The sequence below is a fragment of the Sciurus vulgaris genome (genome assembly GCF_902686455.1).
Source record: "Sciurus vulgaris genome assembly, chromosome: 7".
In the NCBI taxonomy this organism is placed as follows: domain Eukaryota; kingdom Metazoa; phylum Chordata; class Mammalia; order Rodentia; family Sciuridae; genus Sciurus; species Sciurus vulgaris.
The window spans coordinates 20149545-20177187 of NC_136467.1; the positions used below are offsets into that span (position 1 = coordinate 20149545).

The 27643-nt window shown below is 31.9% G+C and overlaps 1 protein-coding gene across 4 annotated transcripts in view; it reads left to right on the forward strand.

Annotated features, from left to right (window-relative positions):
• Nucleotides 1-27643, forward strand: part of SHPRH (SNF2 histone linker PHD RING helicase) — an 83928-nt gene that overhangs the window by 30817 nt on the left and 25468 nt on the right. For all 4 annotated transcript variants that reach the window (XR_013764997.1, XM_079146813.1, XM_079146812.1 and 1 more), the window contains 11 exons: nucleotides 4826-4914; nucleotides 6641-6733; nucleotides 9848-9955; nucleotides 10912-11054; nucleotides 14055-14228; nucleotides 14540-14602; nucleotides 15589-15814; nucleotides 17490-17633; nucleotides 19128-19229; nucleotides 23664-23735; nucleotides 26519-26707. Coding sequence is in view for 3 of the 4 variants with exons in the window: in XM_079146813.1 (XP_079002939.1) it covers nucleotides 4826-4914; nucleotides 6641-6733; nucleotides 9848-9955; nucleotides 10912-11054; nucleotides 14055-14228; nucleotides 14540-14602; nucleotides 15589-15814; nucleotides 17490-17633; nucleotides 19128-19229; nucleotides 23664-23735; nucleotides 26519-26707 (1403 nt within the window). In the remaining variant the exon portion in view is untranslated. The remainder of the gene's footprint in view (nucleotides 1-4825; nucleotides 4915-6640; nucleotides 6734-9847; nucleotides 9956-10911; nucleotides 11055-14054; nucleotides 14229-14539; nucleotides 14603-15588; nucleotides 15815-17489; nucleotides 17634-19127; nucleotides 19230-23663; nucleotides 23736-26518; nucleotides 26708-27643) is intronic.

Below are 27643 nucleotides of genomic sequence, written 5' to 3' on the forward strand. Positions count from 1 at the left end.
TACATCTCCAGCCCTTTTGTATTGTTTTTTGTTTAGGCCCTAAGTTGCTTAGAGCCTCACTTAAGTTACTGAGGCTGACCTCCAACTTGTGATCCTCCTGCCTCAGCCTCATGTGCCACCCTAGGGATAAGTGTCCCTGTTATCTTGCATTCTTGGGTAGAATTAGAAGGACTCTCCAAAGCTGAATAGAAATAGCTCTAAACAAGAACTGAAAAAGATACAGTTTTTTCTTATCTGCTGCAGTTTTAATCTGTGAACTTGGGTATATTTTTCAAAATTTCTGAACCTTAGTTTACTCAGTAAAATATAGATAATATGACCTGCATCACCTCCCTCATAAAGTATTGTTCTTAACCCATTTAGTTCCATTGTCCAGATAAAACCTAAATTGAGCAACAAATATACCACTATGGTAACTTTCGAAATAAATGTTTTTAGAGTTATTATATATCCTTTTGAGAAAAGTATTAGGTGAATGATTAGAGCACTTCAATATATATGTGTGTCAAGTATATTATAAAGAATATATAAGCTCTATATTACGACTTCCAGTCTAGTTTAAAGCACTTATGTTAATTTCATTGAGATATTTGCAGAATTGAAAGCTTTGGACCTATTGGATTAATATGAAGTAGAAGTACCTTGAAAACTTTTTAGAAACACTGATAAAATGAAGATGCTATTGATTATGATAATATGAAGTGATCTCAGATTCTTGCCACTTATATCTTGCTACCAATACAAATTTTACTCTCAGTAACTAATAACAGAAGAAAAGGACATATATATTCCTGACAGATCATTCAAATAATGGCAAATACAACTTTGTAGCAAATCTTCCCTCTTGGACATTGCCTGGAAAATCTCAAATTTATCTAAGTGTTTTTTCAAGTTTGTATTTTCTCTAGTAATTCTTGATCACTACCATCATCATTAATGCCATCTCAATTGCTGAGTTTGTTTTGTGGCTATTTGGTATTCCAGCCATCAATCTAAAATCATCTGTGCCTTAAAATTTATGGGGAAAGAGTAAACAAGGCAATTCATTATTTAAAAAGAATTGTTTTGAAAAACATTAAACTTTCCTTTATATCAACTTGGAAATAATTAGTCAAGAGTAGGAAAATATGTGTTGTATCTAATACTGGCTTTTCCCAGTACCAACTTAACTGAATAATAATTAAAACCTTCAAATTTCATAACTATCGTAGATGAGAAGTAATGTGTACTTGTTTTTGAAAATGTGAATAATCAATGTACTATATAAAATATTTTCAGATCATCAAAATCTAATATCACATCTGAGAAATGATTTTTCTACATGAATTTTATATTATACATTATATATGCTATTTAATTAATATACACACATATATATGCTATTTAATTCTCATAATTGCTCAGTGATTGGAGTATTATCTTCATTTTACTTAAGAAAACATATTCAGATAACCTTAGTTGCTTTCTTAAGATAATAATCAGTCACAGAATGTGCCCTGGACTTTTTATTTCAAATCAAGCATTGATTTATTATTGTGCTGCATCTTGCCTTCCTTATCAAATAAATATTTATAAACCTCAATATTTTGCTGTCTATAGTAGGTTGAAACTCATAGCCAAAAAATTTTTAAATGCAGTGATATAGTACTTATAGGTTGTCACAATAGTAAAAATAAATTTCAGCTTTCCCATCTTTATTTTAAATTACTTTCCTCATTCTATGTTATTATAATTCAAAAACTTAGTGACTGAATTTCCTCTCTTGGCCTTTTTACTTGTCTCCCTCTCACATTTTATTGTTGCCTTTCCCTGCTGTGAACTTAGGGCTCAGGGAAAAAAAACAAAACCAAGTTTCTTCATCTGATCATTTCAAACAGTCACAATTTTGCATCAGTATGTAGTTGTTTCCTACTCTGCAAAGTATAATATTGTTTCTGGACAGAAATGACACCAATACACTCTTCAGTTTTTACTCCATTCCCTCTGTAGTCCCTTGTCTTGTCTTTCTTTGTATGAAATTATAGCTATTGGTGCTAATTATTAAGAGGAATCCCAGTGTGAAAGTTCATTAACATAGGATATATACACGGAATTTATTATAATTATAAACTGGATTGTAAAAGATTTACTGTTTTTTGTTTCTATTGCTTAATAGTATGCTGTTACTTAGTAGTATTACTTAATAGAATGTTAAACAGTACCCTTTTTTAAAAGTAGCATTACATATTTAACTTACATAATTTAGACTTTTGTAGTATAGAAATCTGTGAAAATCTAAATGTGAAAAAATATGAAATTAATTTCCAATTCTAGAAAGATTTGCTTGTATTATATGCAGTCATATATATAATGCATTTTCTTAGGTCTTCATTGACTGTGGTATTAAACACCAGGTATCATTCCAGGTTTGAATAATGTGCTTTCTAAAACAAATATTCTTTGGAGAAAATGAATTTGACCAGTGTGAAATCTACTAGTTTGTTTACTAAGAAGTGTTTGTGCCATCATGTGGCTTTAAATGGGTGTTTCCAAAATTGGCTTAAATGTGTATAATTTATTGAGTATAACATCTTTTGTATCTTCCTCATAAAGCATGTCTTATTTTGATAAACATAAAAGTATTATAGTGAATAGTTCAAATTCAGCTGATTACATTTTAATTTAGTTACTATACCTTCTTTAAAAGGTCTGGTAATTATGAAGAAAATTATGAAGAAAGACTACCATAAATGATATTGTCAATAGTAATCGAATCCATATACCCATTGAATAACATTAATCAAGACTCTTGAAAACTAAAAACAAAAGAAAAAGTCACTGAAAAGAATGATGACTCCTACACTGTGTAATATGGCTTTATTATTGTTAAAATAGTCTTGCTCATTGAAGAGAATAGAAATTGGTTGCCTCTGCAGTCCTGTGAAAATAACGTTTTGGAAAACTTTATATTAGATAACTGCTAGAACTAGATATAAAGCAACAGTTTAGCTTAGCAATGTGTATGTACATAATCCACTAAACTGTTCACTTAAAACTGGTTAAAATGATAAACTTTATATTATGTATATTTTACCCTAATTAAAAATATATATATCAGCTTTAACAAAAAAAAAACTAAAAAAATAAAGTGTGTATATCACTATAGAAAACTTGTTATTATCCTATGTTCATATATGAATACATGACCAGTGTAATTCCACATCATGTACAACCACAAAAATGGGAATTTATACTCCATATATGTGTAATATGTCAAAGTACATTCTACTGTCTTCTATAACTAAAAAGAAGAAATACAAAAAATTTTTTTAAAAAGCTTAAATCAGAAAAAAAAAAGAAAAGAAGAAAGCTTGTGGGTATGTGCACAGTCCTAAATAAATGATATGCATAAAACTAGTTCAAAGTTTTAAACAAAAAAAGCAAGTATATTTCATAATCTGGGAAAAAAACATTCTTGGCAAATAATTGGAATAGCGACTGCGCCTGCACCTTTTTTTTTTCCTATTTTATGATTTTGCCACTATTAGATTTCAATTTTAATTGTATTTAATTTACCAGTTCTAATTTTTCCCCCAAGCAGCAAACAAGGTAGATTTTTTTTTATTCAGGCCATCAGAAATGTTTCATTTTTCCTTTTTCCTTGCAGTGTCAACAGAGTTTTCTACAAAGAGCCAGATTGTGAATATTGTAGGCTTTGAGAACTCAGCTTTCCTATTGTAGTGCAAAAGCAGCGATGAACAGTACATGAGTGAACATAGTTGGGTTCCAATAAAACTTTATTCATGGATCCTAAAATTTAATTGCATTTAATTTTCATATTTCACAAAATGTTAATCTTTTGAATTTTTTTTTTAACTGTTTAAAAATATGAAGACCAGGCTGGGGACATAAGTGGTAGAATAACTGCCTACCATGCACAAAGCCCTGAGTTTTTTTATGGCTCTTCACCATAAAAAATTTTTTTTAAATTAAAGTATAAAAACTAGTCTTACCTGATAGACCCTATAAAAATGCAGATGGTCGGATATATGACCCATGGGCTGTATTTTGCCAACCTATCCTTTAGTAGATACTTTTTGCATTCCATTATTTGAATGAGCTGCTGATCATAAACAAAAGAAAACTGGCATACCTCAGACTTTTGTGACCAGAAATGGCAAGATTTTTAAGTTTTCAAAATGTAATTTTTAAAGGCAAATTATTTTGGCCTAATACTGAGAACAGCAATATCTATTGAAAAGAGTATAAATTTTTTCTTAAAATTGTGTGGATTGATCATAGTATTTCAAATATTTGTTTATAAAGACCTATTATTACTACAAATTTGTCCTTAATTTCAAATCATATTGACTTCTAATTGACATCCTTTAACTTCAAGAAGAGGAATATGTCTAAATTAAATGTTAATCCAGAGTTTGTTTTTCAGTACAATTTTTAAAAACATTGTAAATACATTTGTTTGCAAATATGTGTGACTATAATTTTGAGAACATTAGAAGTATAGTCTAATTATCCTATGGAATTACAAAAGGGAACTGTAATCAGCTTTTTTTTCCTTTCTTTTTTCAGACTGGGACCATCACTAATGCCAGTTTCCTTTATTAAAAAAAAATAATGTGTTATAAGATTGGTATGTGACTTAGTGGGAAAGCACTTCCCTAGCCATGCTCAAGGTCCTGGGTTCAATCCCCAGCACTTCCCACTAAAAAGTTATAATTATTAAGCTGTATATTTTAAAGTAGATATTTTTATGTGATAGATAACCAGGTAACTTTGGGAATTAAATATGTGACTTGGTTGTTTCAAATACATTTTAATTCTTTAGGTGAGTATGCCTTGGCAGCAGAACTATACAGAGAAGTGTTGCGTTCGTCGGAGGAGCACAAAGGAAAACTCAAAACAGATTCACTTCAAGTGAGTAAAATTAGTTTTCAACATGTATTCTACTTGTTTTATATACAAAGTAAATTTCTGAATGTTTTAGAGAGAGCAGAGGGTAGTAAATAGACTCATAATTGTTAGTGATGTAGCTCGGTATTATTCCTTTTAATAAGCACCAGCATGATTTCTGTATATATGAAAGTTTGATAATCACCACTCTTTCATCTGCTTGGGCCAATTTTGACTGAAACCTAATAAGAAAAACCTACAATCTACATCAGAAAAATAGCTCAAATTATTTGTTCTTTAAAGAGTAGGTCAGATTTATTATTTTTACATATCAACATCAGCATATTTAGTCACAGGGTATTTAAGGAGAAAAGGAGTTACACTCATGAGTGGAACTGACAATAATAAAAACTTATTCAGTAATTTTTAATTTTTAGAGGTCTTTTTTTTTAATACCTTTATTTTATTTTTATGTGGTGCTAAGGATCAAACCCAGTGCATCACATATGCTAGGCAAGCACTGTTACCACTGAGCTACAGCCTCAGCCCCTAATTTTTAGAGGTCTTTTAAGGGGGATTTGGATAGTTCAGTTATTAGCATTTCTCTTTCCCTTATTGGTTCTATGCAGTGAATCACAGACAAGTTTCTCTAGCTAAATGGGAAATAAAGACCACTTTTATTAATCTTGGCAAGTTTGGGCTTGAGTCCTAGGCCAACTGGCTTCTTTGTCATTCAGAATGAAGACCTTGGGACAGATTTATATGCAATAAAGTGAGATGCATCTGAAGAAATGTGTGGAGGGTAGGGGGAAAAGAAAAAATTAAAGTCAACTTGTATTCCACATGGATAAGGATTACAGAAAGCAGAACTTTGACCTTAAGCACTTGTGTTTACCTCCTGAGAAAAGGAGAAAATATAAAGATATTCTTCTCTTCAATAAAGAAAACAAAAGTAGAAGAGTGAGCTGGGAGGTACAAAAATTTGTACCATCACCTATACTCTGTGGCCAGACAGAATAAACCTCTTTAAAGTCTCCAGTTACTAGCACCAGATCAGATCTTAACAAAAGTACTCTTTACCAGTCATCCTTTAGCTCTCTTCCCACGTGAAATGTGAACTTAGCAGCTAGAAGCTGCCTTCACTTTATTTCTTCTCATAGCCTTAGTTTAACTAGCCATACACTCCGTATCATAGTAGGAAGTGGATTATATACAATAGAGATATAAATACAGTTTTCTTATTTTCCTTATAACATCTTCACTTCCAGCTTCTCTCCTTTGTAGCCCATAAGCTCAATGTATCCAGGTCACAACCCTGTTTTATTATGTATTTCTTTATTCTTATTTTTATCATAATATCACTGATACCTGAATATCAGTCATTCAGACTGATTTTTCAGGAGGAAAGGAACCACGTTAGTGCAGTTGACCTTTCTATTCTAAAATTTTTACACTTCCCTCTGTAGACAAATGCATGTATAATATAAAAAGTATACTACATATCCTACTAAATGCATAGCCATATTTTCTAAGACTTTTTTTAATTAAATAAAACTCATGTCATTATGATTTAAGATCTTTACTGTAAAATTGATACAGTTTTTCTCTGAAAAAAAAGAAAACATGGTACTCAGATTGTTTTTAGAAGGAAAGTAATTGGATGATGTGATCTTAATGTGATTAGTACTCTGTTTGCCATATAAATAGTAGGTCCACTGCATTCCTGCTACTGTCTTTTGTGTGTTTATAGAGACTTCATGCTACCCATAACTTGATGGAATTGTTGGTAGCTAAGCACCCAGGAATACCTCCTACCTTGCGAGATGGAAGGCTTGAGGAAGAGGTAATTACTATACTGAATTTTTTTCTTCAAACTTTATGCTCTGTCTAGTTGATATTCTTAGGGCATGCATGCAACATTTAAATGAATGTAATCATTTTCCTTTGCTTGTGTTCCAAATCTTGTGACAGTGATTACAGGTGGCAGAAAAATGGCAATACTTCATATTATTTTGCTTCTCTACTTTATCTGCTTGCAGATATGTTACAAGGTAACTTTCTTACAAGCTTGTCATAGTTGCATTAACAAAAAATAAAGAAGACGATCTCATGACATCTACAATAGTTTATAGTACATATAAAAAGTTTTGTAATTTCTCTATTTTGTGTATTAAGGTAGTAAATAAACTCAAATTTTCAATGGCATTTCTCTCAAAGAACTTCCCTCTACAATAATATTGCCTCTCATTGAGAGGAGTGATATTATAGATTATTCCATGGTAAATCATTAATACCTTGTTACGGAAATTCTTCCGGAGATTTTTTTACTTTTTTAAAGATCATAGAGGAAGAAAAAAGCTAAAATCATAAGAGTAGGTATGGTTGAAATGTATTGAACCTGTAACTGGAAGCTTTATTTGAGTCAAGATACAAAATGAGATTGTATAAGTATGCACAACCTTTTGACTGCACTGTTAGTATTTTAATAAAGTATTTGACAAAGTTACATATTTTATGGTGTACAACACAATATTTTGATATATGGAGACATGTGGAATGTCCAAATTGAGTTAGTCTATTCTCATTACCTCACATACATAATTTTTATAGTGAGAACCTTTAAAATACTCTAAGATTCAAGTATGCACTACATTGCTACTAACTGTAGTCATTATGTTGCATAACAGATTTCCCGATTTTATTTCCCCTTTCTAACTAATTAGATCAACATCTTCTCAGGTTCTAGACCCAGTAAACACCATCCCATTCTCTATTTTGTGAATTTGAATTTTTAGATTCCACGTGTAATATCATGGCACTTATCTTTCTGTGTCTGGCTTATTTCATTTAATAATGTCCTCCAGGCTCATCTGTGTTGTAAATAAAAAGAATTCCTTCTTTATGAAGTCTAAATAATATTCCATTGTGCATATGTGCATCATATTTTCTTCTTCCATTCATTGGTTAATAAACACTTAAATTGATTTCATTTCTTTCAGTATTGTGAATAATGATTACTGTGAACATGCAAGTGCACGTGTCTCTTTGACATACTCATTTCTTCTCCTTTGAATGTATATACCCAGAAGTAGAATTTCTAGGTCACATGGTAGTTCTGTTTCTAATTTTTTAGGAACCTTTATCCTGTTTTCTATTATGGCTACACTAATTTTTATTCCCCCCAACAGCATGCAAGGGTTCCCTTTTCTCCATATCGTCAGTAACACTTGTTCTCTTAACTTGTTGTTAATAGCCATTCTAATAAAAATGATGTAGTATCTCATTATGGTTTTAATTTGTATTTCCTAGGTGATTAGTAATATTGAACATTTTTTCATGTACCATTTGGTCATTTGTCTTTTGAGAAGGTTCTTAGCTATTTTTTAATTTTTCCTTTCTTGCTATTGAGTTGTTTGCCTTCCTCCTTTGTTTTGGATATTAACCCCTTATCAGTTGTACATTTCGCACATATTTTCTCCCAATCTGTAGAGTGTATTTTCACATTGTTTCCTTTGGTATATTTTTGACTATTCTTTTTTAATGCTTGATGGCAGTCTAAGTGTTGAAAGTTTTCAAGTGAAATATCATTTCCAGCACAGGCATCTAATCCTTGCATGTAATCAGTCACTCTTCATCTAAAAGCCTTCAGTGACAGGAAGCTATCAGTGAGAGACAGCACATTCTGTTAGTAGGCAGCTCTAATAGCCAAATAATTATAGCCAAAGAATTTTAATAAAAATTAATTGAAAGGTTTTCACAGGGAAAGGAAAAATGCAGCACAAGGAGCATTCTTACTTTATACCATAATTCCAAGGAGGCTACATTATTACTTTGTCTTACTTTTATTGAATATGAAACCGTAGTATTGTCAACCTGAACAAGATTTTAGAATTCATCCACATTAGTCACCTCTCGTGAAGTAACTGACTAGAGAAATAAAATGGCTAGTTCAAAAACATGTGCAGTTGAACTACATGAAACCGCTATTTTTGTAAGTTAAATATGGTCAGGTATTGGCAATTTCATGTGGCTCAATCCTTCACTGAGCAAAGCATTAAGACAATTTAGTTGTCTTTCCAGTTTTCCTCACACTATGCTTTATACTATCCTTTGCTATCCTCTCTTAATTCATATAATTGCTTCTAAAGCCAATTGAGTATTTCAATTGAGTGGAAGAAAATGAAAAATTTTCACAAGTTTCCTCATGTTGAGTTTATAAAAATAGAACTTTTCTATTTATAAGAATAAAATATGTTGATTACTTATGAATTATTCTCTTGAAAAGGTAAGAATTTTAATTCCTTATTGTGTCAGTCTGCTGGAACTTCCATCACCGAATACCACATACTGAAAAACTTGAACAGTATAATTTTATTTGTCTTAGTTCTAGAGATTGGAAGTTCAAGAACAAGATATTGACAGGGTTTGTTTTTTTTTTCCTGAGGTTCCTGTCTTTGCCTTTCAGGAGGCTACCTTCTCACTTCACCCTTACATGGCCTTTTCTTCATGCTTATAAATACCTCGTATCTCTCTCTTTTGTCATAGGAACACCACTAGTCTTGTTGAATTAGGGCCCTATTCTTATGGCTTTATTTAACCTTCATTACCTCCTTAAATGCCCTACTCCAAATACAACCACAATTGGGAGTTAGGCCTTCAACATTCAAATTTGGGGGAACACAGTTCAGTTCACATTTGCTACTGTATAGTCTCAAGTTTTATTTTTAAACTTCTATAGCTAAGAAACTATACTCATTAAATCAAATAAATAATTCCGAAAGGTATCCTTTGCCTTATACTTCGAAATATTAATGCCCCCTCCTTTTTTTTTCTCTCTCTAATTAAAAAAACAAATTTTGGGGAAAAGTCTTCAGGGTTTCTTAAATTCATCATGGTATGTTGTTATTTTTTTGAGACCTAGAGTAAAAGTTTTTTTCTATTTTCTGTTTCAACACAGGCCAAACAGCTGCGAGAGCATTATATGAGCAAGTGTAATACAGAAGTTGCTGAAGCCCAACAAGCTTTACAACCTGTGCAGCAGACCATACGAGAACTCCAAAGAAAGGTACACTTACAAAAATGCAGTGTTTCTTGCTTATGTTTGTCTCCAGATATCATTTAGATTTATGTTTTGTTTAGGCAAAGCTTGGACTTTATTGTTCACCTTGGAACTCTTAGCACTTGGTACAATGACTGCCTCATATCTTACCTTATTTACAGTTAGTATGTCTTTGTTGAATAAACTGATACATAGATAAATCAACCATTTTGAGGTTTTATTTTGTTTCTTTTCTTCTCTAGTGGGTGTCTTCTTATCTTGGGTATCTAAGAAGTTATCCTTTAGGGAAAGTAAGGAATTCTGTGACCCCATTTTGATCTTAGATGTATAGTTCCAAAATCTTTTTAAGATGTTAGAATATTAGAACCACAGATATTTTTCTTTTACACTATGTGCCATTTCTCCTTTCTAAAGTTTATTATGAAATCAATACCAAAGTCAAAAGAGAAGACTACACAAATATATTTTTACTTATAATTCTTTAATCAGTTGTTCCACATTTTATTTTTCCTATTAATTATGTGATATTTAGGCATATAATTTTGTTAGCTACAGTCATTGTAGATTATTCATTCAGCAGAATCTAGTTCAAAATTGGTCAAAGAGTAGAATGAAGGCTTTCTTTGTTAGGCTAAGAAAGAAACCTATGACCTTTTCATATATATAGAATACATGCATATTTTTATTTTGGTGAAGTATTTTTTAATACAGCTTTGTTTTACAAGTATACTGTATAAATTCTCATTCATTCAGGATAGTCAAGAAACAGTTGTTCTTTTTCTATATGCAAAAGAGGTATTCACCCAATGTGTATAGATTATGCATATTTGTCTCCCCTTTTGTAATCCCTTTGAGAATAGCATGTATTATTGCTTTCTTTGAATATTTCACATCAAAAATGGGATGGAAACATAATGAACATTTTTTTAAAAATTAATTGATCAATATTATGATTTTTATAGATTCATTCTAATTCTCCTTGGTGGCTGAATGTAATCCACAGAGCAATAGAATTTTCTATTGATGAGGAACTTGCTCAGCGAGTGCGAAATGAAATAAACAGCAACTACAAACAACAAACTGGCAAGCTTTCTATGTCAGAAAAGTAAGAAAATAGTATAAAATAGAATAATTATGTGAGTAATCACCCCAGCTGTTCAGATCATTTGGTGTTAGGAGTATTTAAATATCAGAATATATTGTGGTTATGAGCATCTGGTTTTACATTTTGTAAGCAGTGCATTTTAAACAAAAATTAGATACAAGTCTAAAATAAAGACCTTTTTTTCCATATCTTAGTCATTTTGTAAATGTTCTCTTTTTAGAGTCTTTTAAAAATCTGCTTAAAATATTTTCTTTGGATATATCCAAAGCCAAGCAAAATTCTGAAATAGGATTTTGTTTTGGAAAATTTCATCCATGATGTCATGATTTCCCTGTGTGATTCATTGTCTTAAGAGTTATTGAGCACCAGGTGCCACCAGTAGGGCCCAGGTTTTATATTATGGAATGACTTGCTTCTCCTTTTCTTCCTGTCAACACTATTCTTTAGGTTCTTCAGAGATAAGTTGGCCTATTGATCTTGATGTATAAATGGTGAATAATTCTTTCCAAAGAACAAAGTTGCTCTTTATCAAAAGTACCCTGAGTGGTTTTAATACAAAGAAATGTCTATCTGCTGTGGGAAATTTAAGTGTTATGGCAGAAATATGTTAGTACTAGGTTGGGGGACAAAACACAATATCTCTTATTACCTCTCAGCCTTGAGATTGAAGTTGGTTTTCAGTATGAAGTTTAGCATAAGAATATCTGGGTGTATATGATTTCATATACTCTTCCAAAAGTTCTTCTGAATGTCTGCTTAAAGAGATATGCCATATTTTTCCCTGTATTTTATTACAGTGATTTTTTTTTTTTTTTAACTATAAAGAAACTTATGGGGCTCCTGTTTTCTGAAATCTATCCAATATATAAAGTCCTCTAGTCCTCTTGTGTATATATCCTTTTTCACTACCAAGCCGAAGAATAAGATAAGATCGCCATTTTAGTTGTAATTTATTTTATCCAGTTTTAAAGCTGTATTCTAATGTGTTCTTCATTGTGGAGTTGGCCAAGAAAATATTAAAATTATTTTGAAGTTAAAATCACACAGAAACTGCTTACAAGATGTAAGTTCTTATATTAGAACATTTCTTGTTGAAGTTCCAGGCTGTGAAAGGTCTAATAGCATTTATTATACAAGCATGGTTTCCAAAAACATTACATATATAGGAAATTACAAAACATCTTTCCAAATATGTAAAGGTGAACATATAAAACAATTAAAGGTAAGTCAATTTTGTTACCTTACTATATATTCAAAAGTTATTTTTAACCCTGTTGTTTGTTTTTGTATGAAGTTGGTATCTTAGAAACCAATTTATTCATGTTTGTCTTTTTATTGATTTTTGGGAAAGCCTATGTAGCTTAGTGACTAAGAGCAGAGATGTATTTTTTTTTAATCAGACTGCTGAATTCATATCCTAACTCAGCCACCTCTGAGCTCTGTGTCCCTGGAAAAGTTATTTAAATTCTGTTTTACTTTCTCCATCTATAAAACCACATGGCATTGCTATAAGAAATAAGTGGATATTTGTAAAGCACCCACTTAAAATAGTGTGCACCATGTAGTATGATATATAAAAGTTACCTGCCATAATTATTTTTCTTTTCTTTCATTTAAAGGACTTGTAAGGGAGAACATTGCCAAAACTGATTAAATGCTGATCTGTGATAATATTTTTCAGCCTCATGCACATAGCTCAGATTTGAGTGAGTGGGAAAAAATTTTCCAAAGCTATTTCTTCCCTTTTGAAGACTAAATTTCCAATAAGTTAGAAATGAGAACTTTTTCTTTTTGTGAATAATATCAGTACCTTACCAAATTTTACATAGCTTTTTAGAAATTAATGAGCAGCTCTCCCATGCTGTTACATGTTTTTAAGAAAATGATACAAAAAAGTTAGCTTACAGAAAAGACAAGAGCCATGAACAATTTCAGAAATATAAATAATGAAAATCGAATGTACAGAAGTACTAAAGTGAATATTTTCCACAGGATAGTGTTAGGGAACATTGATGAGATCTTCAGGAGGAAGAGCAGGCTCTGTGAATAGGTTTTTAAGGAAAGTCTTATAGCATTTCAGGAAGAAGATGTATGTACTTTTAACTTTAAAAACAGACAAATCATCTGTATTTTCCAATTTGTAATTCTTATTATTCTAAGCTTTCATTTTCATTTCATAAATCCATATAAACACATGCATAACTTTTTTCCTCAGTTCTTCCCATCTACAATTTATTAAAATGGCGAATAGCATTTTCTGGGATTTTCGGGTATAACTCAATGGTGCTTAGCATATGCAAACCCCTGGTTTCAATCCACCCCCCACAAAAAGCATTTTATAAGAAGTACTGTATTTGGTTTTAACTTCTAACTTCTCCATGTAATAACTTTTATGATAACTTAGAAACCTTAGGCATCTTACTTTGTTGTACTTTATTTGTAACGTGAGCATAATAGTAGCTATTGAAATTATACAGGAGAAATTCTTGCCAAAGTGACTGCCATATAGTAAATGCCTTATTAAATTTTTTAATTAATTAATTTTTTTCTTAATAATGAAGAATATGACTCTTGGCCATCTTTCTTCTCCATTTTCTCTCTTTATATTTTATCCTGCAGTTACCTCTCTATATAAAGCAAGAATGTCAGTGGGGAGGGGACATTGATAGTCATTTGATCTTAAAAAGGAAGAATGTAGCAGTCCTGACCTTTCAAAGATATCTGAGACAGAGACATAGATTTTGCGTACTTTTCAATTCCTGAGCATAGAACTATCAAACCTTTCTGATGTCTTTTGTATAGACAGACCTAACATTCTTATATCTTGACTATTAGTAGATAACACTGAGTACATTCCTAAGGAAACCTCAACCAAATGTGATTGGGTGAATGTTACACGCAGTTTTGTTAATATTTTGCTAGCCATTTTCTAAATTTAAGAAAATTGACCTATTATTCTTTTTTTTGTGTGTTGGATGTGGTGCTGGTGATGGAAATCAGATTTCATGACTGCAGAGGTCTTCAATTCTTACTTACAACCCAAATGGAAGAGCTGAATAAATTCCAGAAACTAGTAAGAGAAGCTGTAAAAAATCTGGAGAAACCTCCATCTCGTAATGTCATTGAGTCTGCAACAATCTGCCACCTCAGACCAACCAGACTTCCTCTCAACTGGTAAGTAATTGAGGAAATTACACAGTAAATGACATCATTCCATGAAGCTAGATAAGTCTCAGATATTGTCTCAGATAAGTCTGAGACAATAGTGGCTCATAAAATCAAGATTGTTCATTTTAATTCTAACAGAGTACAAGGAGATGTATTATTAAAAAAAAACAAGGACCGTGCTTTTTTTTTTTTTTTTTTCCTAAAATAGCATAAAGTGATTCTAAAGAAAAAATGAAGTACAAATACTAAGCTTCTTTTAGAAATTATATGATTGCCTGTTAGGTTTTTGAATATTTCTCTGATAATCTGTTTTTCAGCTGTGTCTTTTGTAAAGCTGATGAATTGTTCACAGAGTATGAATCGAAGCTATTTTCTAACACGTAAGTTTTCATTTGATTATTACCCATGACAAAAGTGAAACATTTTATGAGATTTAGTGTTTGGTTATAAGACTATATTTCAACTATGACCTTTCCATATTTTTTTTTATTAAATCAATATAGTAAACCTTTAGCATTTAATCCTTTGAGCATGCTGATGCTCAGTTTTGTCTATGTAGATGTTGCTCATTAATATTTATGTCACATATTAATGTGTAATTAATGGAGGAGCAATTGAGGAGAGTGGTAAAAGATTCCAGACTCTGGAGTCTGACAAATTGGAACTCAAATTCCTGCCTATTTTTGTGAGCAAATTATTTCTCTAAGCCTCAGTATCCTCATTCATGAAAAGAAGATACCCACAACTCTTACTTCATTGCATTTTATGAGTGGTAAATAAAATTAACATAACTGTTTAGCAAAGTGCTTAGTACATAGTGCTTAGTACTATTATAGGATAGTATCTTATTAAGATGTTAACTCTCTTTATATTAATATCCTTTCTTCCTGGTATTGGGGATTAAGTTCCTAAGTACATGTAGCCATGTCACTAGCAAATTTACCCATTTATCCCTTTTAAACAGGGAATTTGAGGAAAGGATAAGTTCTAATTGTCTCCAAAAAAAATGATTGACACTGTATTTTCAGATCCTTCTGTTTTGTTTTGTGTCTTTTTTTTTGCGTTATTACTGTAGTGTCAGTTTATGTTTTAATTCTCAGAGTGAAACTTACAACCTGGAATTTAGAGACATTTTTTTATTATTCCAGGTTATTGTCAAGAAACACTGCACAACCTTATGATTCTTCCAGGGTTTTTAGAGTTGCTGTTATTTTTCCAGACATTGAAGCATAATCTTATAGATATAATATTGAGAGTTATAGAAAAATTACTGACCTTGCTATTCATTCTGCCAGTTTTACTCATTAACAATGCTTACAGCCCCACTGACAATAGTTGCTGTTGTTTTGTTCCGATATATTTTCAGAGTCAAAGGCCAGACTGCAATATTTGAGGAGATGATAGAAGATGAAGAAGGACTGGTGGATGATCGAATACCTACCACCACCAGAGGTCTTTGGGCAATAAGTGAGACAGAGCGATCTATGAAAGCAATACTGTCATTTGCAAAATCACATAGATTTGATGTTGAATTCATTGATGAAGGAAGTACTTCAATGGATCTCTTTGAAGCATGGAAGAAGGAATATAAGGTACAGTATTTAAAACTATACCTTATAACTTTAAAACTGGACCTTGAAACTTCCTTCCAGAATTAAAAAATTCTTCTCTAAACTAATGGTACTTGCCACTTTTCTTTTTCTTTCTTCTCAGTTTTTCTGAGTTTACTTTAGAAACTTGAGGTAAATCATAATTTCTCTTTCCCTAAAATATAATTATTATAATAAAGAATAACAAATAATTCTTAAATTCTTTTTAACAAATTGCTAAAAGAAAAATATTATTAAGCTGAAACGTGTATGAAACCTTTATTTAACTGTAAAAGTATTTCATTCTATTCTTCTATTCCATGAAACTGGGGGAAATTTTTTTTCTTTTATTTTGGTTTTGCTTTAGCTCTGAATAACCAACAGCAGCAACAAGATTGGGAAACAAATTAGATATTTCTCAAGCTACAAGGTTGGAAACCATTCTAATGAATAGAGCATAAATTGGCCTCTTGTGTACATATTTTAATTCATTGCATTATAACTTTATGCTTGAGATTCTGGAGTTCATTATTTTAGAATTATCCTTTACATTGAATTTGTTATCCATCATCTTACTTTGCAGGTGATCTCAGTAGGGAAAGGAAAAGTGTTTAATTTATTTATAATGTCATATTTACATGTTATCTGTTTTTTTAATCTGAAGTTCTTGATTTTTAAAGCAGAATGAAAATTTTTGTACAGAAAGAGATGTGTTGTTTGAAATATCTGTTCATACGTTTGAAAGGTTGGGAAATACTATTTTTTAACACAAAATTACCAGTTTAATAATTTTTCCTCACACATTACTATTATAAATGCCTAGCACACTAACAGTTAATTACAGTAAGCCATGGAAGAAGATTTTATTATATACATATACAGCGTCCAACTACCTGCTATTCTTTGTGCCCAGTTTGGCTTCATGCTGTATGTCCAGAGGACTGCTTATCATGAATATCTTCCAGATCTTTGTGCATATTTCCTTCATAATTTTGCAGAACAAACCCTTTCACAGAAAAGTAAATGAATGAGCTACTGTTATACACATCAAAGAGGATCTTACCTCAAAATTTGTTAGTATAGAAAGCATGTCAAAAAAATTATATTAATTGATGTCATTTTTTTATAAATTTGAGAAATATATATAACCAGATTTTAGGAATGCATATTTATAGTACTATTCTAGTGGAAAGTCAGGAATAATAAATTAGAATGGTGATTATTCCATTGTTTGGTATTGAAGGAGGAATATATATGGAAAAGGTGATACATTTAAAACTTTCCAAGGAATTTGCATTATTCTCTTAAATTGAATGGTGGGTATTCAGTTGTGTATTTTATTTTTCTCATTACCATATGTAGATATTATTTTGAATATGTGAATGTTATAATAAAAATTTTTTAATAAAATAAAGTAGACATCATTAGTCTAATTTTATCTATAAAGATCTTTGGTCTTACCAAGAAATCTGAGTGTTTTGTTCCTAAGAATTTGAAAAGATAGTGTCATGTGGAGATTATTCAGTCACCGTTCCTTATCCTAGATGACTTAAAAGACTTGATGAAATGATATGTCTTAAGACCTCATTGAGGAGTTTTGCTCAAGGCACATCTTGATATTTTTAACCAGTTTTATTATATATTTTACCCACTGTCTTAGTCTTTTCTGTTCCTTTAGTTGCTTCATGAATATTGGATGACTCTAAGGAATCGTGTATCTGCTGTTGATGAACTTGCAATGGCTACAGAAAGACTGAGAGTGCGAGATCCTAGGGAGCCAAAACCAAACCCACCTGTTCATCATATCATCGAACCACATGAGGTAAAGTACAATAAATCACAGAAAAGGGTACAGCAAATTGATGTCATAATAGTCTAAGACCCACAGGAAAGGTAGAATCAGGCAGTGATCTCTTCTATAAGTGTATATTTAATCTGTTTTCAGTTGGAACCATATGAAGTTGTTTTGTAGGTCAAAATCATTAAAGATTAGCAATTTCACATTTGATACATGCTTAATAGTCACTATTGTGGTGCATTTTGTTTCTCTCAAAGTTGCACATTCATCTGTTTTTGAGTACTTTCTCTGTTCCATATCCTATGGGTCTTCTTGGTCACTTTTTACGTGTTTTATATTACCTCAGCTTTATTAGAACTAGAATGATCTTCCTCAGTATTTCAATTAGCTTTGACTTCACTGTGACCAAAATACCTGACAAGAACAGCATGAAAAAAAGAAGTTTATTTTCGCTCACTTTTTCAGAGGTTTAACCCATGGTGGGCTGACTCCATTGCTCTGGGCTCAAGGGAGGCAGAACATTATGACAGTGTGTTGTGGAAAAGCAGTACTCTCTTTTCATGGTGGCCCAGAAGCAGAGAGAGGAAGGGGCTGCAAGAAAGGTGAACCCTTTCAGTGTATGCCCCCAGTGACCCGCCACCTCCAACCACTCCTCACCTGCCTTCAGTTACATTACCACCTAGTTAGCACATTCAAACTAGGATGGACTAATTAGGTTATAGTTCCCAGAACCTAATCATTTCACCTCTGAATAGTCTTGTCTTAATACAGGAGCTTTGGTGGAATACCTCATATCCAAACCATAGAACTCAAGGATAACTTAAAACTTTCTTTTGCATTGCTTTCTGTTACTAATAATAGATGGATATTTACAACTTATCCTCTAATAAACCTTATATTAGCATTCTCCTAATTCCACCAGTCTTTGCTATTTCCCATTAAAAATATTCTTTTCTGAATACTTTATTTTTATCCTTGTATGTGTTCAATGGTTTAAATCTTTCTTTTTATAAAACTTGGAGATTGTAAGTTAGAAAACCTTTAAAATAATAATTATATAATCTCTCCTTTAAATATGAATTCTCAGTATGATTTTCTTTAGAAGCAGATTCCACTTATTTGAATTTTCCTTTCTGTCTGCTATATTTTATTTGGAGGCAGAGGTAGGAGATTCTTCCCTGTATATGATAAAATCACACATAAAGCAGTGTATAATTAAATTTTTCCTCATTCCCTGGATGTATTACTTTACAGATGTACCTAAATCAAATTTAGATTGGTTTTCATCATCCAACTTCAGTGTTACGTCAGTAATTTTGTCTTCTATGAAACAAAAAGAAGTTCTTTCAAAATATATTATCATAGTATACATTTTGTATATTTGAGTTTAAATACATAAATGAGTTTTCTAAAACAAGTCATGTTTACATTATTGAGAAGATTTATGCATTATGTTTGATATAGGTTAATTATCTTTATGAGAGAGAATGAAGAAACTTTCCTGTTATTTGTTTTCAGGTAGAACAAAATCGCATAAAACTACTAAACGATAAAGCCGTTGCTACATCACAGCTTCAGAAAAAACTTGGTCAGCTTCTTTACCTAACTAATTTGGAGAAGGTATTATTTTTAAAAGATGCTGTTTTTTTCTCATACTATATTATTATAAATTACTTTAAATGACTCCTTCCATTTCAGATATTAATCCTATAAGTTAATAGTAAGCTTTTTAAAAATCAATCTTTTGTTTGTGTTATTTCTAGGAGTTAAAACACTATGTTGACATTACCTACACAGATCACCAAATAAGTTTATGTCCATGGGAATTACAATTAACATAAATGATTTGAACTGTACCACATGATAAAAAGCAGTGTATACAGACTATGGTTCAAAGCCTTTAGTAGAAGTATTATAACATAACCTCTCAAAAATTGTATTATATAACATATACACATCCATTCATTTATACATAATGTATATTTTAGTTTATTTGAAACTGTGAAATGAGTTTTAAAAAGCTCACAATTCATAAGACATGGTAATAAAGGTAGAGTTCAATTTTTAGTTTATTTCATAGCATTTTCTGAATTGTGATCTAAGTACTATATCAAACATTGATGACTTGATAGATCATTGATAAATAAACCAGACAGAGACACATTGAGGAAAGAAAATTTCAGACCAATATCCTTAATGAACATGATGCAAAAATTCTCAACAAAATCTTAGCAAATCGCATCCAAAAATATATTAAAAAGATAGTGCACCACGATCAAGTGGGTTTTATCCCAGGGATGCAAGGTTGGTTCAACATCTGGAAATCAATAAATGTAATTCACCATATCAATAGACTTAAAGTCAAGAATCACATGATTATTTCGATAGATACAGAAAAAGCATTTGATAAAATACAGCATCCCTTCATGCTCAAAACACTGGAAAAAATAGGGATGTTAACATTCCTTAACATAGTAAAAGCCATCTATGCAAAGCCCATGGCCAATATCATTCTAAATGGTGAAAAACTGAAAGCATTCCCCGTAAAAACTGGAACAAGGCAGGGATGCTCTCTTTCACCACTTCTATTCAACATTGTTCTCGAAACTCTAGCCAGAGCAATTAGACAGACCAAGAAAATTAAAGGGATACAAATAGGAAAAGAAGAACTCAAACTATCCCTATTTGCTGATGACATGATTTTATATTTAGAGGAACCAGAAAATTCCACCAATAAACTTTTAGAACTCATAAGTGAATTCAGTAAAGTAGCAGGGTATAAGATTAATGCTCATAAATTCAATGCATTTTTATACATAAGTGATGAGTCTTCAGAAAGAGAAGTTAGGAAAACTACCCCATTCACAATAGCTTTGAAAAAAAATAATACTTGGGAATCAATCTAACAAAAGAGATGAAAGACCTCTACAATAAGAACTACAGAACACTAAAGAAAGAAATTAAAACCTTAGAAGATGGAAAGAGCTCCCATGTTCTTGGATAGGCAGAACTAATATTGTCAAAATGGCCATACTACCAAAAGTGCTATACAGATTCAATGCAATTCCAATTAAAATCCCAATGACGTACCTTACAGAAATACAACAAGCAATCATGAAATTCATCTGGAAGAATAAGAAATCCAGAATAGCTAAAGCAATCCTTAGCAGGAAGAATGAAATGGAGTATCGCAATACTAGAACTTCCAACTATACTACAAAGCAACAGTAACTAAAACGGCATGGTATTGGCACCAAAATAGACAGGTAGATCAATGGTAGAGAATGAGGACATGGACACAAACCCAAATAAATACAATTTTCTCATACTAGACAAAGGTGCCAAAAACATGCAATGGAGAAAAGATAGCCTCTTCAACAAATGGTGCTGGGAAAACTGGAAATCCATATGCAACAGAATGAAACTAAACCCCTATCTCACCTTGCACAAAAATCAACTCACAATGGATCAAGGACCTTGAAATCAAACCAGAGACCCTGCATCTTATAGAAGAAAAAGTAGGTCCAAATCTTCAACTTGTTGGCTTAGGATCAGACTTCCTTAACAGGACTCCTATAATTCCATTTAATTCAAGAATTTATAGTTTTCAGTTGACAAAGCACCTATCAGAACTGGTGACCAAATAGAGATGTTTTTCTTTCAGTACTATAACAGTGACATGATAGTACTGAAAGAAGAACCTACCAACCTTAAATTCTATAGGTTAGAGAAAATATCCTATAAAAAAATATTGAAGTAAAGGTATTTTCAAATAAATAGAAACTAAAATAATTTATTACCAGTAGACTCACAACAAACATTAAGGAAATTCTTTGGGTTAAAGACAGATTATCTAATCTGAAGGATGGAGGTATGAAAAGCAAAGGAAAGCTTAAATATGTAGGTAAACATAAAAGAATATTAACTAAAGCAACAGGACTATTGTGTGGGATATATAGCATATAGAACTAAAATGTACAATGATAGCACAAAGGAAGGAGGTAAGAAGAGGTAAGCTATCATAAAATTCTTCTATACTTTATGGCAAAAAAATCCAGAATATCAAATGTGGCTACTTGACCCAGACTGCCAAACCTAACTACAGAATATACCTTTTATTAGGTGTGCGTGAAATGTTTTACTAAAGTTGACTTAATGTTGATGCAAAACAGCTCTTAAAATTTTCAAAGAATAAAGAAGTATACAAGGATATATTTTCTAACTAAGGAGAAATTCAACTAGAAATTAAGAAGGGAAAAATGACTAGATACACCCCAAATTGGAAATTAACAACACAATTCTAAATAACTCAAGGCTTGAAGAAGTTCAGTGGAAATTAGAAATTATTCCGAACTAATCGAAAGTGACAAAAATATGCAGCTAAGGTATTCTTAGAGGAAATATCTAATTATTTCTTTATTTTAATTGATAAATAAAAGAGAAACCTACAATTTTAAATCAGAGATCTGTAAAGTACCACACATAAGACAAATCCAAACCAGTACATTGTTTTGTAAGTAAAGTTTTATTGGAACATAGCCAGTCATTTGTTTCACCCATCCTCTATATAGTAGCAGTGTTGAGCAATTGCAACATAGAGCATATGATCTACAAAGCCAAAAATATTTACAGTCTGGCCCCTTACACAAAAAAAAGTCAACTCTTTCTTCAAATATATTAGAAAAGAAGTGATATGGTAGATTGTTTATAAATTGCTGCTATAATATCCTTCTACATATATATGCCCTTAAGCAGTCCCTTCTCATTCTGACTCTGGATTTAGTCATCTTACTTTTGACCTTGTGACACAAGCAGAGCCTAAAAATTCCATACATGTCAGGGTACCCCTAGTCTTCTTGCTCTTTGGAATACTGATACTACATGAAGAAGCTCAGATTAACTTCCTTGAGGAACTGAGCCCACAGTTCTGCATTTCCCCCAGATGGCTAATCCGCCATCTGCCAGAAATGGGGGTTAGGCCATCTGCTGCCATCCAGCACCAAGCCACCACATCCCCAAAGTACCCAGGTAACCTATGGAGTCATAAGAATTACATGTTTAAGTCTGTATTCTCAGGTGATTTGTTACATGTTATCTGATACAGAGATCAATAATTCACGGAGGAAATAATTTAGCTGTTCAACTCTTTTAAATGCCTGCATACTTTCATTTTAGTTAATGGAGTTATTTTGAATCCTTAGGGTACTGAATCTGTACAATTAAGGTTTTTGTTATAGTTATTGCTTCACTACTTGTAAGCCAAAGGATAATTATTATAAATGTTTAACTATGTAGTTTGTGAAACCACAAATGAAAACTGGTGATCTCTCTACCTTACTTTCCCTTTATGTTTTTTTCAATTTCATATCTGTCCATTTTATAAGTTTTTTTAAAAAAACTTTCAATTTTTATAATTTTAAGAAATTTTTAAAAAGCTATTATAGAGAACATAGAGATCTCAATCATTAATATTTCTGTTTTTTCGAACATATAAGTGTCCTATGTATGGGATGCCAGGACATAATGGGCTAAGGCAATTTAAAAAAGGATGCCAAGAAGCATGTTGTATTAGTAAAAGGGGTTATGTTATATAACCATGTGCTGCATCTTCCCATGTCTCTGATCCTATGCCAAGTAGATACGCATTACAAGTGCAAATTTTCTTCAAAATTTTTAAAAAGCATTTATTTTGCAATTCTAAATTGTATATTTTTAAATAATCTGTATTCTTTATAACAAAATCTAAAACTAAATTTTGAAAAATTTAGTTACGTCATTTTGCTTTAGTGTTCTATAATCACAAATTTAGTAACAGATCTTAAACTGTAATAAAAATTGTTTCTTTTTTGTTCATACCTTAAATAAATGTTTTTGGTAAATCCCAGGAATGATCGTGTTAGGTGACATATAAAGTATTAGGTAATCTCAATCATTAGGTTATTTAAATTGCAGTTGCCAGCATTTACTTCTAGAGATGAATTGAAAAGCATCTTATCAAATAGGTTTTAAGTATAAAAATGTGACTAATATATTTTTGGATTCTTTTTTGCATAGTCTCAAGACAAAACATCAGGAGGTGTTAATCCAGAACCTTGTCCAATCTGTGCTCGACAGCTGGGAAAACAGGTGAAATTATAATAAATGTCACATGCATTTATAAAATACCTTAGGATTTTCAAAGGCAATCAATCAGTCAGCCTTTCTCTCTTTCATGATGACTGTGTGAAAGACAAGTATTACCTCCCATCTCAAAGTTGGGGTGACTTATTTAAGACTACATATCTTTGAACAGTCTTTCCTCAGTGATAGATGAAAATATTTCTAGAATGACCCCATCTTTTTCATTAAATTTTCATGGTTTTGAAGATATTTCCAAACATGAAATTGTTTCCAAGTAACTTAATTTTGCTGGTTTACCATAGTTATTTGATAATTGTACAGAAATATAATACACCACAGATAGATTTACTTATGAAGGTAGTACAAAGGTTTAGTAACATAGCTCTTACTTAGTATTATTAATATCTTAAAATCCACAGGCTTTAAACTACAAATAACATCTCTTCTAGGGGAATTTAGATGTGCATTTTAGAAAGCTGCAATAATAATTAAATATACTACTTTATGACTATTACATACAAGTATCTATGGCCATGATGGCACCCTATTAATTCTTCTCTAAGAGGTTCATGTTTTTATCCTACTCAGTAGGATAAATCTATGTGTTCAATATTAGAAGGTTCATTGCTTTTCAACATTTGAAAGATAAGCCTATTACCATTAACCAGTGAAAGTATCCTCCACTGTTCTTTTCCCACCTGTGGAACTAAAATAAAGTATATAAATTCCTTGTTCTAAGCAGGAAATATCAGGAAGAAAGGAACTTTTAGTTTTCATAATTTATGCAGAAGGTGAATTCTCAAAGGAATCTTATTATAAATCTTAATAGTATAGCTATAATATTAGAAACAGCAACAAAAGAATACTATACAGATATTGATGACTTCTGACAAAAATCAGTAATAAAAATACTATGATTAAAAGTGAAAAGAGTCTGAGCACAGTGACACATTCCTATAATCCCAGGAACTCTGGAGGCAGAGGCAGTAGGATTGCAAATTCAAATCTAGCTTCAGCAACTTTAGCGGCACCTTGTCTCAAAATAAATAATAAAAAGGGCTGGGAATGTAGCTCAGTGGTAAAGTACCCTCAGTTTAATCCCCAGTACCAAACAAAGGGTGGGGGAAATATAGGAATGGGGCACAGGGTAGTGGTAGAACATGTGCCTAGCATGTATAGGGCCCTGGGTTCAATCCCCAACACCAAGAAACAGGGAATGGGGCAGCATGACAAAATAGTCTTTTTTGGTTTTAGTTTTTGATGATATTCGTGCAATTGCATTATCTCCAAAAATTTATTTCTTTTTCATCTTTAGCATTTTCCATTTTTAAAGTTCTTTCACGTACATTATTGCATTCACTTTCTATATAAGCCAGGCCTCCTACACCTAGAAGAACATACTGAATTGCAGAGTAATAAAACTGTATGTTTCAAACTCTGTTCACGCCCACAATCTGTAGGAACTCTAACCTTTTCTCTTAGCTTCCCAGTTTTCCTCCTCCCTGTGTAATTTACGTCTATTCAATTAGAATCTATCAGAGATAGCTCATCTGTACCTGCTGATTCAGAAGGTATTGCCATTTATCTGTTCTTGTGTTTCAGCCACTTCAGTTAGTGTCTCATTGCTCCTAATGTGGGTTTTCTCTTTGATTTCTTCTCTAATGTGAATGTAGGTGTGCCTGTCTTGCTCTGTTGATTGTTTATTCTGAGCTCTCCAGAGTCACAAAGTTTCTCTCAAATAGAAAATATCCTTCCTTGCCAGTGGCACTTCAGGTACATAGGGTACTGGATAGTCCTGTTTTGTGTCAAGCAGAAGTGGTAGTGAGACAGCTTCTTCATTTTGTTCCAGCCTCCTGAAAACTCTGACACAACTGCTTGAGAGCAGAGGTGCAGCTAAAGAGCAAAGGGAACAGTATCAGCCAACCAAACAAGAAATAACCCCTCTCCTTTTCCATATTTGTTTTAAAAACCAGGTTTATCTCCCTCAATTTTTTTCTTTTTATACAAGCCACATATTTTCTTTCTATACAAGTTCATATGTATCTGTATCCTAGCAAAAAACAACTAAGAACTGAGGTGCCTTGCACTCACACACCCTCAGTTTTCATTGTTATTGTTTCTACCTGGTGAAAAATAATTAAATAATTTGCATTAAATACCATAGCTTTTAAAGTTGACACCTAGGTTAAATCTAATACTCTTCTATACCACTATTGCCAAAGAGGCACATATGCTTTATGATATTTTCCAGAGATTGAGAGATCGTTATTTTTCTTTTATTAGGACAAGCAGTTTCTGAAAAAATATCTTATTGTTTAGATCTTTGTTTAATGTATCCAGAACCACTCTAAAATTAATCTGAGATGCTAATCTCATTTTCTATATAAATTCTTTAATACACAAAACTATAAATCTGACTAATAAATTGAATAGGGTATATTAGGTACATTTCTCCTAATGTCGTTCTCGCTTCTGCTATTATATCTGGTTTTAGACTGATAAGAATAATTTGCAGTTTTTCTAAATTTGAAATAAGAGCACCAGTTTATTACAAAATAATGATGATTGACTAGGGTCAGTAGAAGTAAACACTATAAAAACGTACTCCATTTTGACTAGAAAATAATTAATTTAAAAACACAACCTGACTTTTATGACTTATAGAATGTTAATATCGTGAAATATTTAGGAAGTAAAATCATGAGTCACTTCTTTAGTTATATTTATATATTGGAAACATCTTTAACAGTATCTCACCAAGGCTTGTTCTGTGTGTTTTCTTTTTTTAGTGGGCAGTACTAACTTGTGGACACTGTTTCTGTAATGAATGCATTTCTATTATTATTGAACAATACAGTGTGGGGTCTCACAGAAGCTCCATTAAATGTGCCATCTGCCGCCAGACCACATCTCACAAAGAAATCTCCTATGTCTTTACCTCTGAGCAAGCAAGCCAAGAAGAGGATATCCCTGTGAAGGTAAAGTAGGTCAAGAGCACATGGAAGCATAGTTAGAGCAATAGAATAGGAATCAGTATCTCACCAAGGCGAGCATTAAAATCAGAGCATGGCAAATAGTAGAAACTACTGTTGTCCATAAATATCATGCCCGAAAACTTCAGCTTTATCACCTACATTTTTGTTGTGGAAGGAAAACAATACTTATTCAAACATAGTTGGCAGTAGTCACACCCACTATGGCAGACAAGAATACCAGTTCCCTATCATCTGCCCTATTTCCATTCACTACATATAAGATAGAACTCTGGTTAAATTTGAGATTTATTCAAAGAAGGCTTTTTCTTCCTCCTTTTACTCAGTTGTGGATACCAGAAAAAAAGCGTGCCCAATCACATTGAAGGGAAAAAAAATGACTAATTTGAGATATAAACAGGATCTGTAATTGAAATTTCTGAGTAGAGTACTTATTTAATGAAAAATTTTTACAAGACTTTTTTGTTCCTTGTTTTTCTAAAGTACACTTTTTCAACTTTTTTCTAACTAAACTTGGACAAAGGACAAATCAGTTTGTAAATAATATGAATATGAGCCAGGATTATGAACCTCAAGGATTAGTTTAGAGAATGGTGAAACTAATAATAACTCTTTAGCAAGAAGTTGAATCTTCTTCATTAATTCTTTCTTCTTCTGGGTTCTTGATACTTGCTTCTTACATATCTTTAAGGATATGTCTTGTGAACATAGTTAACTACAATTTGAACTTTACTGCCAGAAGTTAACCAGTTCTTAGAGTGCTCCCTCCTAAGAAAACTACAGTTGAATTATACAATTTTTAATGGCAGGGTTTTGTTATTTTTTTTCCCTACTACTATTTGTGTAAAACTGAAAATGTCATTAGCATTGCCCTTTACTGTGTTGGAATAAACAGAATCCCAGAGTTGGAATAAACTTCTA